Source organism: Neovison vison, chromosome 11, assembly GCF_020171115.1.
Source record: "Neovison vison isolate M4711 chromosome 11, ASM_NN_V1, whole genome shotgun sequence".
Classification (NCBI taxonomy): Eukaryota; Metazoa; Chordata; class Mammalia; order Carnivora; family Mustelidae; genus Neogale; species Neogale vison.
The window spans coordinates 139,598,097-139,618,714 of NC_058101.1; the positions used below are offsets into that span (position 1 = coordinate 139,598,097).

Sequence of the window (20,618 nt, forward strand, 5' to 3'; positions counted from 1 at the left end):
AACACACCTTTTCTGCCCATCAAAAAGGCTAAGACTGGGGAGTACCGACCCGTTCAGGACTTGTGGGAAGTTAATAAACGGGTTGAAGATATCCACCCAATGGTGTCTAACCCCTGTACCCTACTCTCCCTCCTGGGCCCCCAAAGAACTGTGTATACTGTCTTAGATCTCAAGGATGCACTTTTCTGCATATCTTTAGGAAGGGAATCTCAGCCCTTTTTTGCTTTTGAGTGGTCCAACCCACAGGAAAAATTCCAAGGCCAGCTCACCTGGACAAGACTTCCCCAAGGATTCAAGAATTCACCTATTATCTTCAACGAGGCCCTACATGAAGATTTCCGTGAGTACAGAACCTCCAATCTGGGAGTCACTGTTACAGTATGTTGATGACTTCCTAACAGCACTGAGGACTATGAGTCATGTTTGTGGGGGACAAGAGCTCTCTTACAGACCCTGCAGGAAAAAGGGTATCGGGTGTCAGCAGAGAAAGCACAGCTCTGTCAGAGCCATGCCACTTATCTAGGCTTTGATCTCCACAAGGAAGTGCATTCACTGTCTGAGTCCAGGAAACAGGTGATCACCCAATACCCCCACCCCACCACGTCCCAACAAGTGAGGGAGTTTCTTGGGATGGTGGGCTACTGTAGGCTGTGGATACCACAGTTTGCAGAGATTGCCCGACCTCTCTATGAACTGGCAAAAGGGGGGCTCACTACTATAGAGTGGACAGCTGAAGCAGAAGGAACATTTTGGGAATTACAAACAGCCTTACTGAGTGCCCCAGCATTGGCCATCACAGATGTTACTAAGCCCTTCCACTTGTATGTGGATGAAAAAGCAAAAGTGGCCAAAGGAGTTTTGACTTAGACTCTGGGGCCTTGGCAAACGCCAGTAGCCTATCTTAGCAAGACCCAGTAGCGGCTGGGTTCCCCCCTTGCCTCCGCATAATTGCTGCCAAGGCCCTCCTGGTCAAGGACGCAAGTAAATTGGCTTTGGGTCAAAATCTCATCTTGACCACCACCCACGCTATCGAGGGCCTTCTCCGGACTCCACCAGACTGATGGATGATGAACACCTGAGTGACGGGGTATCAGGCCCTCCTCCTCAACAAACCAAGAGTGACCTTCTGGCCCCTGGCAGTGCTAAATCCAGCCACGCTACTGTCTGAGGAGCTGGCTGACCACCCACACGACTGTAGGAAAGTCCTAACCCAAGTCACAGGAGTAAGGTCAGATCTCAGAGACATTCTCCTTCCGGATGCGGAGATGATTCTATTCACAGACTGGAGTAGCTACATGGTCAATGGAAAGAGGTATGCGGGGGCTGTGGTGGTTTCCCCTGAGTAGGAACTGAACGGCAGCCCTGCCACACGAAACATCGGTGCAAAAAGTGGAGCTGACTGCACTCACCAAGGCACTGCAGATGGCCAAAGGTAAAACCGCCAACATCTATACAGACAGCAGGTACGCCTTTGCTATTCTCCATATACATGGGGCTATTTATAAAGAAAGGGGCCTAGTAGCAGCAGAGAGAACAGGAATTAAAAACAGAGGAGAGAGAAGATATTTGCAAACGACATATCAGATAAAGGACTAGTGTCCAAAATCTATAAAGAACTTAACAAACTCAACACCCAAAGAACAAATAATCCAATCAAGAAATGGGCAGAGGACATGAACAGATGTTTCTGCAAAGAAGATATCCAGATGGCCAACAGACACATGAAAAAGTGCTCCATATCACTCGGCATCAGGGAAATACAAATCAAAACAACAATGAGATATCACCTCACACCAGTCAGAATGGCTAAAATCAACAAGTCAGGAAATGACAGATGCTGGCGAGGATGCGGAGAAAGGGGAACCCTCCTACACTGTTGGTGGGAATGCAAGCTGGTGCAACCACTCTGGAAAACAGCATGGAGGTTCCTCAAAATGTTGAAAATAGAACTGCCCTATGACCCAGCAATTGCACTACTGGGAATTTACCCTAAAGATACAAACGTAGTGATCCAAAGGGGCACGTGCACCCGAATGTTTATAGCAGCAATGTCCACAATAGCCAAACTATGGAAAGAACCTAGATGTCCATCAACAGATGAATGGATCAAGAATATGTGGTATATATACACAATGGAATACTATGCAGCCATCAAAAGAAACAAAATCTTGCCATTTGCGACAACATGGATGGAACTAGAGCGTATCATGCTTAGCGAAATAAGTCAAGCGGAGAAAGACAACTATCATATGATCTCCCTGATATGAGGGAGTGGTGATGCAACATGGGGGCTTAAGTGGGTAGGAGAAGAATCCATGAAACAAGATGGGATAGGGAGGGAGACAAACCATAAGTGACTCTTAATCTCACGAAACAAACTGGGGGTTGCTGGGGGGAGGGGGGTTGGGAGAAGGGGGGAAGGTTATGGACATTGGGGAGGGTATGTGCTTTTGGGTAAATTGGAAGGGGAGATGAACCATGAGAGACTATGGACTCTGAAAAACAGTCTGAGGGGTTTGAAGTGGCGGGGGGGTGGGAGGTTGGGGTACCAGGTGGTGGGTATTATAGAGGGCACAGCTTGCATGGAGCACTGGGTGTGGTGAAAAAATAATGAATACTGTTTTTCTGAAAATAAATAAATTGGAAAAAAAAAAAAAGAATATGTGGTATATATACACAATGGAATACTATGCAGCCATCAAAAGAAACGAAATCTTGCCATTTGCGACAACATGGATGGAATTAGAGCGTATCATGCTCAGCGAAATAAGTCAAGCGGAGAAAGACAACTATCATATGATCTCCCTGATATGAGGAAGTGGTGATGCAACATGGTGGCTTAAGTGGGTAGGAGAAGAATAAATGAAACAAGATGGGATAGGGAGGGAGACAAACCATAAGTGACTCTTAATCTCACGAAACAAACTGTGGGTTCCTGGGGGGAGGGGGGTTGGGAGAAGGGGGGTAGGGTTATGGACATTGGGGAGGGTATGTGCTTTTGGGTAAATTGGAAGGGGAGGTGAACCATGAGAGACTATGGACTCTGAAAAACAATCTGAGGGGTTTGAAGTGGCAGGGGGGTGGGAGGTTGGGGTACCAGGTGGTGGGTATTATAGAGGGCACAGCTTGCATGGAGCACTGGGTGTGGTGAAAAAATAATGAATACTGTTTTTCTGAAAATAAATAAATTGGAAAAAAAAAAAAAAACAGAGGAGAAATACTGACTCTCCTCCAGGTGAGGTGGCCCAAAAAAGGTGGCTGTTATGCACTGCCCAGGACACCAAAAGGGGACTGATCTGATTTCAAAAGGAAACCAGTTAGAAGATCAAGGTGCAAAGCAAGCAGCCCAAAAAACAGTGCAAGAGCTGGTTACACTCCTGGCTCCAGCCCTACCAGAAAAACCAAACTACTCAGAAGAAGATTTAAAGTATTTACAAAAATGGGCTAAATTAGACTATGAAAGGGATTTGGCTAAGACTAAAACAGGAAAGTTAATTCTTCCTCGGAGACTAGATAAGAAGTTAGCAGACCAGATACATCAGGGTACTCATTTGGGGACACGCAAACTCAAGGAACTTATAGGCAAGCAGTTCCAGGTTTCTAAATAAGGATGTATGGTTCAGGAGGTAGTTGATAGATGTGCTCAATGCCAGGCAGTTAATGTGGGAGGAACTAGAATGAAAAGAGGGAAAATATAAAGAGGTAAAGAACCAGAAATTTATTGGGAAATAGATTTTACAGAAATGAAACCCAGGAAATATGGGCACAAGTATATGTTAGTTTTTGTAGATACCTTTTCAGGCTGGGTAGAGGGTTTTTCTGCCAAACATGAGATGGCAGGAGTGGTAGCCAAAAAGCTATTAGAAGAAATAATTCCTAGGTTTGGGCTGCCTCTCGTGACAACATGCCTCTCTGCTCGTGACAACTCCCTCTCGTGCCTCTCAGACAACGGCCCTGCATTTGTGAGTTCAGTTTCACAGGCATTGGCCAAGGCTGTGGGCACTAACTGGAAACTACATTGTGCCTACTGTCTCCAGAGTTCCAGGCAAGTAGAGAGAATGAACCGGACTCTTAAAAAGACCTTCACAAAGCTAATTCTGGAGACTGGCAGTGGATGGGTGGATCTCCTTCCTTTTGCCCTCCTCAGGGTGCAATGTACACCCTACTTAAACAAGGTGACCCCATTTGAAATAATGTTCGGGAGAACCCCCACCCGCCCCAATCTGCCCTTGGCTACAAGAGGTTGCTCTAGCAGAAATGACTGATCAGTCTGTACTCCCATCACCGCAGGCATTACAGTCTGTCTTAAAAAGAGCTCACGCAGGGATCTGAACTGCCCACACTGAGACAGAGACAGAGGTGGAACCACATCCTTACCAACCCAGGGACCTGGTTTGGATACATTGCCATCAAGTGGGAAACTTGGAGCCTCGCTGGAAGGGTCCGTTTACTGTCATCCTGACCACCCCCACAGCAGTAAAAGTAGAAGGCATCAGGGCCTGGATTCACACAGGTCACGTCGAATGAGCTGAGGACGAGGACACTCCCCCAGAGGTGGAAGCCACAGCCGATGGACCCCACTGACCATGGACTAAAGCTAAGACTCAAAAGATTATGAATTCATTGTTGCTCCTATTGTTACCTGTTTGTGTAAGAGCTTCTGAGTCACCTCATAAAACAAAAAAAGTATAGGTGGAAAATTAGACGAATGGAATTAGGAAAATGGAAAAGGTTATACAAAGCGGTGAATGGCTAACTCATCAGCCGACTGTGCACTAATGTTACTTTTTGGTCCCTGCATTATAAATGCCCTAAAGTCATTTGTACAAAACAAAATTAGAGTGATAAAAATGTTAGTCTTACATGCTCAATATAACCCCTTACAACAGGAGAACATAGAACTAGCTGAAAAGTCAAGAGTTTGACTAATCTCCAAAGAAAAGGGGGAGTATAAGGGCCTACTTAGCAGAAGGAGTCATTTTGTGTTTATGCAGTGAACTTAGATTGAACCTGCCCCTCCCAGGGGAACTTACTTGCAAAGCCTAGATATAAGGGCAGGTCAGGCCAGGTGAAGACATCCAATCAGTGGGGGCGCATATATCTACTAGGGTAAATTGAAATTCAATTGGCTACCCGTGTGTACCCTGGCATGACTATGCAATTTTCTCTGTGTGTTGCAGACCTAGCATGATTGTGCAGTTTTCTCTGTGTATTGCAATCTCATTGGCCACCTGTGTATAGCCAGGCTCAACTACCTTTATAAAAGTTAGTCTGTGAGGCTGGGAAGGGTCGCCTCTTTCTAAGAGACGGCCCCGACCAGTCGGTTTGATTCTTGATGCTTGGCGCGAAATAAAGCTTTGCTTGACCTTCACTTTGTATCAGTCTCGCTCCTTTGATTACAGACCCTAACAGTGGCAAGACTAAGGATAAGAACAATCTGAAGTAGTCAAAGATGGGGAGTAGGTCCACCAGAAGCCTTACAGGCCTATATGGCAGGTCCAAAGAATGAGACAATGATAGAAATAAGATACACAACAATGAGTGAAATGCACAGCAGAAGGAACACAGCATATTCAAAATATAGTCTCTGACCTAACCAAAGAATAGATTTCCACAGATATGTTTCCTGAATTGATACTAAGAAATATGCAGATTGGGTACTCGACTATGATAATTTAGATTAAAAATACAGTAAACAGCTCCATTTAGAACTGTAGAACTGTAACTGGAGGATGTCAATGGAAGTGTCAAGCACCAATGAGAATAAGAAGACAAAAAAGGGGTGCCTGGGTGGCTCAGTTGGTTAAGCATCTGTCTTCAGCTCAGGTCATGATCTTGGGAGTCCTGGGACTGAACCCCAAGTTGACTCCCTGCTCAGTGGGGAGTCTACTTCTCCTCCCTTTCCCTCTGTCCCCCCACTCATGCTCAAGTGTTCTTTCTCTCAAATAAATAAATAAAAACCTTTTTTATTTTTTATTATTATTATTATTTTTTAAAGATTTTATTTATTTATTTGACAGACAGAGATCACAAGTAGGCAGAGAAGCAGGCAGATAGAGAGGAAGGGAAGCAGGCCCCCTGCTGAGCAGAGAGCCGATGTGGGACTCGATCCCAGGACCCTGAGATCATGACCCGAGCTGAAGGCAGCGGCTTAACCCACTGAGCCACCCAGGCGCCCTAAAAATCTTTTTTAAAAAAGGAAAAGAAATAAATGAAACAGTCAACTGAATCGATAGATATACTGATACGGAGTGATCAAGCATATATTTACACTGAGTCCTGGACAGTGGTCACGATCTTGTTGAATGGGTAAGACGATGGGAAATAAGCTATAAAAAGAAAGCCTGTTTGGGGAACTGTGTTTTTGAAAGCCGTTATACAAGATGTACTTAAGACATTTAGAGGTGTTTGTGGGCTACAAACACCTCTAGAGGTGTTTTGCCCACAAAAAGCAGATTTCAGGAAAGAAACATAATTACATAGCTCCGCTTTGTGTTCCCTGAGCTATCTTAACTTGGGCTTTGGAAGCATAAGATTCTGAATCACTAAAATGAGCAGTTCCTACATGACGGAGAAAAGGAAACATTTCCCATTGATAAATGTGCTACTCCAGTATCCCACGTGCCAATCACAACATGAACCAAGACACAGCCATTCATTTTACTCTGGGGAAATCACAGGTATATACATAGCCGGCACAGACTTGCAGGTGGCTATATAAGCCTGCTGCCGAGACAGGCCTATGCATGCATGCATACCAATAGCAGAGGATATGGAGTAGCTGTCCCATCTCTAAGACTAAAGGGTATCACATAATCAAAGCCATGTAGACCGCTATTATCAAAAATGTGGATGCCCCATCTAATTTTGGATAATAGATCATATTTTAAAAATAAGGCTGATTTACATTAAGCATAAGTGTATCATATTTAATGAATATATTACTATCCCAATCACCTTCATGTGCTATATAAACTGCTAGAATGCATTATTAAAGACTAAACTAAAAACTGCAAGGGCAATTAATGGTCCGTAAAATTTGCAACTGCAGTATTATTGCTGAATGCAAGGATGATAGCAGCAGGCTTATCATGAAGAAAGCTGGTTGAAAAAAAATACACAGGGAGGTTCATATGGATTCATCTTGATATAATCTCTGCCCCACTGTGCAAATGAGCACAAGATGAAATGTTCCTGTTTCCTGTGTTGAAGACATAAAACCAAGAGAAAAAAGCAGATTGTTCCTGTTATATAGATAGATAGATAGATAGATCGGTCAATCGATCTATATATATATACCACCAAAGGTAGGCTCATACTATTTTCCAGATTAAGGTAACCCTGAAGGGACCTGGGTAATAAAAGAAATCATTGGTTCTGACTATGAGGATGAATTAGTTCTACTTCTGGCAAATTTGGTTGTTGAAACTTTCTCTTGAGGAACAGCTGATGAGTTAGCACTGCAATTGTCTCATACTCTTGCCCTATTCATGTTACTCCATCTGAAGTAAGGGGGAGGAAAAGGGAATTAAGGAACACTAGGTTTAAAGTATTTAAAAGGTATAGCAATCTAAAGATAGGTAAATTTTGGTCAATGGGCCAGGAGATAATTACTAGACAATCTTGGGGAAGATGAAATATATTATCACAGTTAGTTTCACATTCAAACTTGTCCATGTTATATCAGGAAAGAAAAACAGGGAATGAGATGAGATTTCTCTACTGCTAGACTTTTAAAACTTAGGAGAAAAATGTAACTAACAGGATGAGCAAATCAGAACAGCTATTAAATGAAATTACTTTGAACAGAAAACAAAAAGGAATTATCAAACAATCCTTAGATTTACTCTAACTTTTGGAATTGTCTCTTTCACACATTCTCTTATAGCTAAGTGGTTCTTTTTCATCAGGAAGCTGGTAAGAAGAGAATCTCCCTATATGTTACTCAACTGGTGAATTAAGAAGAGACACACCAAGACATGTGATCAAACTCCAAAACACACCGCTGATAAAAACTATTAAATCCTAGAGATACAACTATACTCCTTATTATTTTACCATATACAACAGAAAAATGACAAAAGTATTTCCATTAAAAATAGGAACAAAGGACGCCTGGGTGGCTCAGTCAGTTAAGCCACTGCCTTCGGCTCAGGCCAAGAGCCCAGAGTCCTGGGATCCCAGGGTCCCGCATCGGGCTCCCTGCCCCCCAGGGAGCCTGCTTCTCTCTCTGCCTCTGCCTGCCACTCTGCCTGCTTATGTGTGCGCTCACTCTCTCTCTCTCTCTCTGACAAATAAATAAATAAAATCTTAAAAAAAAAAGGGAACAAAATATTATCCCTATTATTGTTTAATGTTGTCCTAGAAGTTCTGGCCAATGTAATAAAAGTAAAACAGTAAGACAAGGTACAGCTTAAAGAAAGCAAGGGAAATTAAGGTTAGTGCATAAGAATAAAGACTTTGGGTGCCTGGGTGGCTCAGTTGGTTGGGCAACTGCCTTTGGCTCAGGTCATGATCCTTGAGTCCCAGGATCAAGTCCCACATTGGGCTCCCAGCTGCATGGGGTGTCTGCTTCTCCATCTGACCTTCCCCCCTCTCATGCTCTCTTTCACTCTCTTTCTCCCAAATAAATAAATAAAGTCTTAAAAAAAAAAAAAAAGAATAAAGACTTCAACACTGGGCAGGCCTAGGTTCAAATCACTATTCCGTACTAACTGGAATTTTGACTTCACCTAATTGTTTTATTCTTCTATCTATTTTATAAAGTTGTAAAGATTAAACAAAGCCCAATATGTGCAGTGGTTATAATGTGCCTACAATAAGCTATAGGAATTATTGTTATGATATATATCATGACTACTTGCCATTGATAGAGCTGTACACTAAAAATCCAAAAATTAAACACTGTATAAGCTAAAACCCAACAATTTCTCCACATATCAGCAATATTCTGGCAGGGGAAAAAAAAACCTTTTAAAACAGAAATAGAATTAGGTAGTGTTTAACAAATAACCTTTACAAGAACTATAACAAGTATGACCTTAAAATGATCAAAATTGTGCAAGAGATATAAAAGAAATAATGAATAAATGTAGATACTTAACATGCTCCTGAATAAATTAATTTGTGGGTTTAAGGTAATACTGACAAAAATTCCAACAGAATTTCTTTTAAAGATTTATTTATTTATTTGAGAGACAGAAAGGGAGAGAGTGAGGGGGGACAAGGAGAGAGAGAAAGAGAGAGAGAAGCAGACTCCCCACTGAGTGAGGAGCCCAAGGCAGGGCTTGAGCTTACGACTCTGAGACCATGATCTAAGCTGAAATCCAGAGTCAGTCAGATGCTTAAATGAATGAACCACCCAGGTGCCCCCCCCAAGAGAATTCAAAAAGAAAAAAAAAAAAAAGAGAGAGAGAAAGAGACAAAAATTAACCAAAAATGTATCTGGTAAAGAAAAAGAAAGCAAGAAACTAAGGAAAACAAAGAAGAATAAAAAGGAAATGAGGGGAAAACTATCAGAAATTTAAAAATAAGGAGGAAGGGCAAGAAGGCGGAAAAGTAGGAGACACTGTTTCAACCAGTCTCCTGAAGTGAGCTAAATATCTACCAGAACACTCTGAACACCCAGGAAATCATCCTGAGCTGTAAGATTATACACTTCTGGAATTCTACAATGGCAGAAGACATCAGTGGAGAGGGTGCACCTTGCCTGGATCATGGCTGATATATTCAGCTATACATCCCCCCAATCAGCTGTCACCAAAATGAGTAGGAGGAGGAACACCTAACAAAAGACAAAATCAGAGACTGTGCCTTCTCCCACAGGACTACTGGATATGGACATACACAGTATGTTGGAAAGGGAATTCATGGTAACAATTATCCAGGCAATGGCAAGGTTGGAGAAAACCATTTGTGACAACAAAGAATCTATAAGGGCAGAAGTGAGAGCCGACCTGACAGAAGTTAAAAATGCTATCAGTGAGATCCAATCTAACCTAAAAACTCTAACAGCAAGGGTAACCAAAGTAAAAGATAGAATTAGTGATCTAGAGGACAAAATGATAGAGAAAAAGGATCAGGAGGAGACCTGGAACAAACAGCTTAGAAGCCATGAAAACAGAATTAGGGAAATAAATGGCACCATGAAACATTCCGACGTCAGAATTTTGGAGATCCCTGAGGGGGTGGAGAAAGAGAGAAGACTAGAAGATATAGTTGAACAAATTCTGGATGAAAATTTCCCCAACCTGGGGAATGGAACAAATGATCATGTCCTAGAGGCACCAAGATCAACGAATCTAGAAAGACCTCCAGACACCTGATTGCAAAATTCATGAATCATAATTTTAGACAAGAGGTCCTAGGGGCAGCTAGGGGGAAGAGATTCCTTACATACAGAGGAAGGTCCATCAGAGTAACATCAAACCTGTCCACAGAAACCTGGCAAGCCAAAAGGGGCTAGAAAGATATATTTAGGGCTCTAAATGAGAAGAACATGCAGCCAAGAACATACTTTATCCAGCAAGGTTGACATTCAAAATGGATGGAGAGATAAAAAGCTTCCAAGACTGGTGAGGTTTAAAACAGTATGTGACCATCAAGCTGGCTCCACAAGAAATATTAAGGGGCAGGTTCTATAGAAGAAGAAAGAACCCAACAGTGTCATAGAACAAAAATTTACGAGACAATCTATAGAAATAAGGACATCACAGACAACATGATGTCAATTAACTCTCAACGTGAATGGACTAAATGCTCCCATAAAACAGCACAGGGTTGTAGATTGGATAAAACGACAGGGCCTGTCCACAGGTTGTCTACAAGAGACCCATTTTGAACTTTAGGATACATCCAGACTGAAAGTGAAGGGAAGGAGAAGCATCTTTCATGCAATGGGCCTCAAAAGAAAGCTGAGGTAGCAGTTCTCATATCAGATAAATTAGATGTTAAACTAAACACTGTAATCAGAGATAAAGAAGGACGCTACATCATTCTTAAAGAGTCTATCCACCAAGAAGATCTAACAATTGTAAATATTTATGCCAATATAGGAACAGCCAACTACATAAACCAACTGTTAATCAAAATAAAGAGTCATATTTATATGAATACGTTAATTGCAGAGATCTTAACACTCCACTCTCAGTAATAAACAGATCATCCAAGCAGAAAATCAATAAAGAAATAAGAACTTTGAATGACACATTGGACCAGATGGACCTCATAGATATATAAAGAACATTCCACCCTAAAACAATAAAATACTCATTCTTCTCAAGTGCACATGGAACTTTCTCCAGAGTAGACCACATATTGGGTCACAAATCGGGATCAACCAATACCAAAAGATTAAGATTACTCCCTGCATATTCTCAGACAAAAATGCTTTGAAACTGGAACTCAACCACAAGAGAGTTTGGAAGGAATTCAAACACTTGGAAGCTAAAGACCAAGCTGCTCAAGAATGTTTGGATCAACCAGAAAATCAAAGAAGAACTTAAACAATTCATGGAAACCAATGAGAATGAAGACACATCAGTCCAAAACCTATGGGATACAGCAAAGGTGGTCCTAAGGGGGTAATACATAGCCATCCAAGCCTCACTCAAAAAAATTGAAAATCCCGAATATACCAGCTCTCTTTACACCTTAAAGAACTGGAAAACCTACAACAAATTAAGCCAAACCTATGCACAAGAAGGGAAATAATCAAGATTAGAGCAGAGATCAGTGAGATAGAAACTAGAGATACAGTAGAACATATTAACGAAACTAGAAGCTGGTTCTTTGAAAGAATTAATGAGATCTATAAACCACAGGCCAAACTAATCCAAAAGAAAAGAGAGAGGACCCAAATTAATAAAATTATGAATGAAAGGGGAGAGATCACAACTAACACCAAGGAAACAGAAACAATCATCAGAAATTATTATCAACAGTTATATGCCAATAAGCTAAGCAACCTAGAAGAAATGGATGCATTCCTAGAAACCTATAAAGTTACAAGACTGAAACAGGAAGAAATTGACAACCTGCATAGACCAATATCTAGTAAAAAGATTGAAGCAGTGATCAAAAACCTCCCAAAAAACAAGAGCCCAGGACCTGGCAGATTCCCTGGGTAATTCTACAAAATTCAAAGAAGAAATAATACCTATTCTCCTGAATAGGAGAATTAAAAAATTTTCAATTTCAAAATTATAAAAATAGAAACAGAAGGAAAACTTCCAGACTCCATGAAGCCAGCATTACCCTGATCCCCAAACCAAGCAAAGACCCCATCAAAAAGGAGAATTTTCAGGCCAATATCTCTGATGAATATGGATGCCAAATTTCTCAACAAGATCCTAGCTAATAGGATCCAACAGTACATTAAGAAAGTACATTAAGAAGATTTTCCACCATGACCAGGTGGGATTTATCCCTGAGATGCAAGGGTGGTTCAACATTTGCAAATCAATCAATGTGATAGAACAAATCAATAAGCGAAGAGAGAAGAACCACATGGTCTATTCAACTGATGCAGAAAAAGCATTTGACAAGATACAGCATCTGTTCCTCATTAAAACTCTTCACAGTATAGGGATGGAGGGAACATTTCTCAACTTCATAAAATCTATCTATGAGAAACCCACAGCAAATATCATTCTCAATGGGGAAAGCTGACAACCTTCCCTTTGATATCAGAAACACACCAAGGATGCCCACTCTAACCACTGTTGTTCAACAGTGTTCAACTAGAAGTCCTAGCAACAGCAATCAGACAACAAAAAAAGTATTCAAATTGGCAAAGAAGAAGTCAAACTCTCTCTCTTCACAGATGACATGATACTTTTTATGGAAAACCCAAAAGACTCCACCCCCAAACTACCAGAACTCATACAGCAATTCAGTAATGTGGCAGGAGACAAAATCAGTGCACAGAAATCAGTTGCTTTCTTATACACCAACAATGAAAATATAGAAAGGAAAATTAGAGAATCGATTCCATTTACTATAGCACCAAGAATCATAAGATACCTAACCAAAGAGGTAAAGGATCTGTACTCGAGGAACTACAGAGAACATTCATGAAAGAAATTGAAGACACAAAAAGATGGAAAAACATTCCATGCCCATGGATCAGAAGAATAAACATTGTTAAAATGTTTATTGTTAATGTAAAATTAAATTTAAAAATTTTTAAATATATTCTAAATCCACAATTACTAACACAGTGAGGTGGTGGCAGAACAGATAGAGTAATGGAGCAGAAGAGAGCTTAACGCATGTGTACTATAGATTCATTCTCTAGTTTGTATAAGAGTTTAATATATGTATTTATATTACTATTTATGTCAATAATTTATATTAATTCATATTAATTATATAGTATAATGTATAAAGGTATATTAATATACTATAAATTTAAATATTTTTATAATTATCTTACATAATTATAATATAAATTATAAATCTATATGTTATATTATATATAAAATATATTTATAAATCAGTGGCAGAAGGAAAGCACAGCCATTAAATGATGCCAGGACTTTGATTAGGAACTTGGCAATAATAAAAACTTAATTATTTTAGAACTTATTCATTTAGAATAAGTAAGTTAGGTTCTCACCCCAAATCAAACCCCAAAATAACTTTCATATTGATCATCCTTAAATGGGAAAGATAGAGGAAGAGCCAGGTGAGGAGATGAGAGGGGGAAATGAATGAGAATAAAAAATGGGAAAGAATTACAAAATTATAATGGTGACATATTAGCCAGTAAGAGATATAGGAACATCAACATGATCACAATCAAGAATATGGGCTAAATCTTACATGCTCTTCCCATACTTTCTTTTCTCTCTCATACGCTTCCTTTCTCTTTCGTTCTAATTGTTCTTTTAGTACAGCAGCACGTGCACTTGCTTGGGCCTGAAAATAAAAACAATCAACAAAATTAGTTACCAAAAAGAAGGGTATAGGTTGTTTTTTCGTTTTGTTTTGTTTGAGGTCTCTAAAACAATCTACTTATTTTGCCAAAAAAGAGGAGTTCTCGGAGTGGGGGAGAATTTCTTGAGTAAAAATAGAAGCTCTCTCTATATCCCTAGCACTAAAACCAGAGCTCAACACATAGCAGCTGCTCAATAAGTATTTGCTGAATAAAAATAAATACAGGTATATTCTTTTTTTTTTTTTAAGTGTGCAGTATGATGGTATTTTTATTTTTTTTTTAAATTAAACTTTTTTTTTCAGTGTTCCAAAATTCATTATTTATGCACCATACCCACTGCTCCATGCAATACGTGCCCTCCTTAATACCCACCACCAGGCTCACCGCACCCTCCACCCCCCAAAAACCCTTAGTTTGTCTCTCAGAGTCCACAGTCATTCATGGCTTGTCTCCCCCTCCAATTTTGCCCAACTCACTTCTCTCCATCTCTCATTCTAAAGGAATATCAAATGTAAAACTTTTAAACTATGGTTATATACAGATATCATTTGTGAGGCGAACGTGATAACCACTACACTACAGAAACTACAGATATCATTTGTCTTCAGAGAAACAGACAATAATATTTTTCATGTTTAAGGTTACCATTTTTTCTTTTTAAGATTGTGTAATAGTTTCATATACTTCTGTCATTTTATCAAATTAGTCTCCATAAATACAGGATACGAAGAGAGAGGAAGACACTGTTTTTCAGAAACCAAATAGTGAAGGATAAAGGGAAATGAAAAATTAAGGCAGAGAATAACTATGTAAGACTTAACACAATTTTCTTTTACTTTTTTAAGATTTTATTTGTTTATTTGACAGACAGAGATCACAAGTAGGCAGAGAGGCAGGCAGAGAGAGAGGAGGAAGCAGGCTTCCTGCCGAGCAGAGAGCCTGACGCGGGGTTCAATTCCAGGACCCTGAGATCATGACCTGAGCTGAAGGCAGAGGCTTAACCCACTGAGCCACCCAGGTGCCCCAAGACTTAACACAATTTTCTACCTTAAGTCCCAATCTTCTCCAAGAAAACTGTATATTTCTAGTTTATACCTTAAATGCTTCAACTTTTTTACGCCGCATGTCAGCCTCCTCACTTCCTTCTTGTCCTTCAGAATAATCAGCTTCTTTCTACAAAGTAAGTACATAAGCAAACCTCTTAGGACAGAGCCTTGAATTCAGTGCAGAGCTCTGTGGAAGATAATACAAATAAACTAACACCTAAAAATATAAAATGGTATATTGTTCAACACTACTAATTTTCTCTCAAGTGCTGCAAGTGAATTATCCACAACTACCAACTCTTATAGACAATGAATGGAAAAAAGTCAAAAACAGAATGATATAAAATGGACATGGGTAGTACTTTAATTTTCCTCTCAAAATTCCTCTGGAAAAATGGTCTTATCAATTTTAAATCCCACAACTAAAATGTATTTCATTCCTATGTATAGTTTTCTGATCTTTGACTCTAACTCTATCAGATTTTATGTTAGTGGCACAGCATTTTTAATTTTTTTTAAAAGATTTTATTCATTTATTTCAGAGCGAGAGAAAGAGAGGAGAGAGAAAAAGAGAGGGCATGTACAAGTTGGAGGTGGGGAGAAGAGGGAGAAGGAGAAGCAGACTCCGCGCTGAGCAGGGAGCCTGATGTGGGGCTCTATCCCAGGACTGTGGGATCATGACCTGAGCCGAGGGCAGATGCTTAACCAACTGAGCCACCAGGTGCCCAAGTGGCATAACATTTTTAATCTTAATCTATTATAATGTCATTCAATTACTTTTTAAAAATTATTATTCAACCTGCCTTTTCACCACGAAGTTTGGCTCTAATCTGTTGGCGCTCATTGAAATTCTGCAGTCTTATTTGCCTCAGTCTTGCCAGATAAACCTACAAGGAGAGAAAAAAAACACACAGCAGTTTAATTTAAAGAAAAAACTATCAATATTTTTACTGCTAAAATTTTTTTAATTTAAAGAAAAGTGTTAATCTGAATACAAGAAATAAAAGTTTCAAAATCTGGTTAATGGAAATGTAATATTAGCTTTCAAGTGTTTAATTTAGATCAACTTATTTCTGAAAAGAAACACATAATTATAAATTTTTATTTTTATCAAAAGAAAAGAAATCAACTCAGAATACTGAATATCAGTTATGGGGCAAAATTATGACACAGCATGTCAGTCAAATTATATTAACAGGTCCCTGTAGACTTACAAAATCCTTAAATAATTGTTAAGAATTTAAACCATGCAAGAAAGGAAGGCAATAAACTCAAAAATGGCTATGTGACGGAGGTAGCGAACATGCGGGAAGCATACCTCTTCCTCTTTGTTTCTTGGCTTCCCTCCTCTTGAAGAGCTGGACCTGCCTCCATACATAGCTGCCAGGTTTTGCAGGATTCCCTGTTCATCATTTAATGTACTAAGTTTAAAGAATGACTAAGGCTACATTAGCATCTTACCTAGGAATATCCAGTTGCCACTTTATTTCATTTGGCAAACACTGATCATTTCTAGTGGATAAACTTAGATAAACCCTGGCATTTTCCTATGTCAGTATAACCAATACATTCATTGAGAAGAGAAGGAAGCAATTAAACCCCATATATAATTATTCAAAAGAGAGACCAGCTATGTTTTTATTAGTCATGGAAGTAATCAGTTTTTTGAAAAACCGCTTTGGAGGTTAGCTAAACCCAAATACAAGTTCTGTTCTGTAAAGGGCCAGTCATTTCTACATTTGTTTACATACTAAATACACAGACACAATATTAAATATTTGAACTCAAACTCTACACTTGGGCATATCCTGTTACTATACTGCAAATGATCACATTCAATCACAAATTGGTATCATTTTTAAACACAGCTTATCATAAACATGGAATTATGTCCTTATTAGAAATTATTAATATCCTTCCAAAAAGTTATCAGATTGTCAAACTATCCATTTTCTCTGCCTTCAGCACATAACTATGCTGTAAGATTTTCTCCTTTAAAAAAATCATCAGGGTCTAACTTTCCTATCTAATGTCTTTTTATCAGCTTGTTGAAAGCATACTTTTTTATATTCATGACCTCCATTTTCCTGCTTCCTATTTACATTTTTTTCCCTACTTACTTTCCTTTCTTTTTTTTTTTTTTAAGATTTTATTTATTTATCAGAGAGAAAGCGAGCACAGGCAGACAGAATGGCAGGCAGAGGCAGAGGGAGAAGTTGGCTCCCTGCCAAGCAAGGAGCCCGATGTGGGACTTGATCCCAGGACGTTGGGATCATGACCTGAGCTGAAGGCAGCTGCTTAACCAACTGAGCCACCGAGGTGTGCCCCCTACTTACTTTCTAACCTAACACAATCTGGTTTCTGATCCCACTGTGAAAATTTTCAAGGTTACCACTGACTTCCTAGTTCACAATTCAAATGGACACTTTTAAGTAAATTTTTAATTAATATTTCCACTGGAGATGAGTTTGAATCCATACAAGTATTTTTTTCCTCTCATAAAAACATATGTTCAATGCAGAAAGCTTATAAATCATTCACGATTCGACAACCCAAAGCACCTAAAGTCTAAAGTTAATTTACTTCCAAATTTCTTTTTCCTCGTATGTATAAATACATACACATTTTATCTTTACAAAACTGGAATTTTACTATAGTTATTCTGATTTTACCTTAATATTAATCAGCATATCAATTAATTGTAATATTTCAAGTCTCTCCTCACATTCAATATCCTTAAAAACAGTATTATTACCTGACTATATAGTATTCATAATATTCCACTAAATAGTGTTCTATAATTCACACATTAAAAACAAATCTCTCTTCTCTTTCATATTTATAACAGCACTCTCTCCTGGGTTCTTCCAATCAATCCTCACTATTTTTCCCTGGCTTTTCTCTTCCTTGGCTCATCACTAATGTCAATATTTTGTCAAGGTTCATTCTCTGGTCCTCCTTCTCTTCTTATTCCTAGGCTTTAACATATGTTGCTGATTCCCAAATCTCAATCAGCCTTGTAGTCCTTTTTCTTGAATGTCTGTGTATATTCAACTAACATCTGGACAACTCTACTCACTATGCAGCAAAGCTACTTCAAACAATTTATAAACCTGACTTCATCATCCTTTTTACTGTATGATTTTATTCCTACTTCAGTTATTAATCACAATCTGACACCCAAGGCAGCAAGCTGGGAGTTTTCTTTGCCTCTTTCTCTACCCTGCCAAAAACAAAGGACCATCAAATTACTAAGCCACCTCCTCCTGTCTAACTACCCCCTTAGTTTCTGCCTTAGTTCATGCTCTCTTCTCTTGACTTCTGACTTTCCAAGAGTTTCCTAATTTATCATTACATCTCCTAGTCTATTTCATTCCCGTCTATTAACTACAATGCAGAATAGCCCTTTTAACAGTTTCTTTCACATCAAAGCCCACATAAACCTTCCAATGGTTTCCATATCTTCATAATATATGAATATAGATTATTCATATACATTCTATTCCACTGCATGGCAGATAAGGCCATTTGTGACCTAGCTGCATCTATTCTCATCTCTGCCAATGCTTACATTCTAGCCATGATGACTACATGTGGTTTATAGACTATGTCATGATTTCACTCATCTTCTTAAAATGGCTAATTCTACTCATCTTCCAAAATGCAAATCAAACATTTCTCCCATGGAGAAAGCCTTGCTCATACCTCCTCCAGTCAGTTAAGTGTGACATGCCCTACCATTTTTATATATACCATCTGCAGTAGTGTACATCAGTGTATCATAATGGTGGACAGACAGTATATATGATGGTTAAGAACATGGACTATGAAAGACTCCAAATTCTGTCAGTTCACACATTTGTCAATGTCACCTAACCATTGCTGAACTTCAGCAAAATTACTGAAACTTGCTGTAAGTTTGGACATAATAATACCACCTACTTTGTGGGTATATCAGAACAAAAAATATTATTATATGAATGTGCTCTGCCTGTCTCTTCTTGGAGCCTGACCAAAGGCTACTGCCCACTCAGTTTCTTCCCCTCTTCAAAGGGGTCTTGGCATTAGCTTATCAGTTCCTTGAGCTTTTAAAATATGAGTTAGAGAGTAGGAAGGTGAAGGAAAACAAGAAATAGGCAAGACTGGGCAAAGATGTGAGGTGAACTATGAAAAGATGATGGAAGTATCTACAGTTACAGAAGAGTGGGTGGAGGAGAACTGAGTATCACTATAGACTGTATCTTTCTTTCATGGTATTTGAGAACTTTAAGTAGAAAATCTGAGTTACTTTGAAGCAATTTTTTTTTAAGATTTTATTTATTTATTTGACAGACCACAAGTAGGCAAAGAGGCAGGCAGAGAGAGAGGAAGAAGCAGGCTCTCCGAGGAGCAGAGAGCCCGATGCGGGGCTCAATCCCAGGACCCTGCGATCGTGACCTGAGCTGAAGGCAGAGGCTTTAACCCACTGAGCCACCCAGGCTCCCCGTGAAGAATTTTTTTTTTTAACATTTCATTTTGAAATATTATAGATTCACAGAAAGGTAAGATGTACAAGGAGTTTTCATGGACCCTGCATCCATCCTCTCCCAAGTTTATCATCTTGCATAACTATAGTATGCTATCAAAGCCAGGAAACTGATTCTAGCAATTATACATGACATATAGTATATCTGTATTAATGCAATTTGTCATACATATAACCTTATGTAAGCATCACCATAATCAAGATACTCAATTGTACCATTACTATACACTTCACAGCCATATTCACTACTCCCTACCTAACACTCATCAGCTACTTATATGTTCTCCATCTTTACATTTCACAAAATTTACATATTAGAATCAAACAGTACATATCCATTTGAGATGGATTGTTTTTACTTCATATTATTCCTTGCAGTCCATTCAAGGTATTGGATGCATAAATCAATGCATTGTTTGTTCTGTTTCACTGCTAATGTTCCATGGTATGGATATACCATAATTTGCTCATTCATTCACTTACAGCAGGACATTGGGCAGTTTCAACTTTTTGGCTATGAAGAGTTAGAAGTTACTAAGAACATTCATGTACACATTTCTGAGTGAAAGTACATTTTATTTACTCTGGGACATAAGTGGAAGAGTAGAATTACCTTTGGTATATCCATTTTTAGTTTTAAAAGGGACTGTCAAATTATTTTGCATAATGGCTGTGTCACTTTACATTCTTACCAACAATGGATAATTCAGTTTCTCCACATCATCACCAGCATCTAGTTTTTAATCACTTGGTTTTGTTTTGTTTTGTTTTGTTTTGTTTTTTTTAAAGATACTCCAATCCGGGGCACCACTTAATTCTTCAAAACAGTTCTGGCTGTTTTAAGACCTTTCCCTCTCCATATACATTTTAGAATAAGTTTGTCTGTATCTATAAAAAATGTTCCTGAGATTTTACCAGGAATTGCACTAAACAAAGGTCAAGTTAGGACAACCTACCATTTTTACTACATTGAGTCTTCCAATTCATGAACATGGTATGGAACATGGTATGATTCTTTAAGTATTTAGATCTTCTTTGATTTCATCAACATTTTGTCATTTTAATTGCATAAATCCTACATGTTTCACTAATTTTTTTTCATTTTCTG

At 39.0% G+C, this 20,618-nt stretch overlaps 1 protein-coding gene across 6 annotated transcripts in view; it reads right to left on the bottom strand.

Moving 5' to 3' along the window:
• Positions 1–20,618, bottom strand: part of NEK1 (NIMA related kinase 1) — a 218,471-nt gene that overhangs the window by 98,525 nt on the left and 99,328 nt on the right. For 3 of the 6 annotated variants that reach the window (XM_044224828.1, XM_044224826.1, XM_044224833.1), the window contains exons 19-22: positions 16,304–16,387; positions 15,789–15,872; positions 15,035–15,112; positions 13,825–13,920 (exon numbers count right to left, since the gene is read on the bottom strand). In XM_044224828.1, coding sequence (XP_044080763.1) covers positions 13,825–13,920; positions 15,035–15,112; positions 15,789–15,872; positions 16,304–16,387 — 342 coding nt within the window. The remainder of the gene's footprint in view (positions 1–13,824; positions 13,921–15,034; positions 15,113–15,788; positions 15,873–16,303; positions 16,388–20,618) is intronic. The other 3 variants (XM_044224827.1, XM_044224829.1, XM_044224832.1) reach the window with 3 other exon arrangements.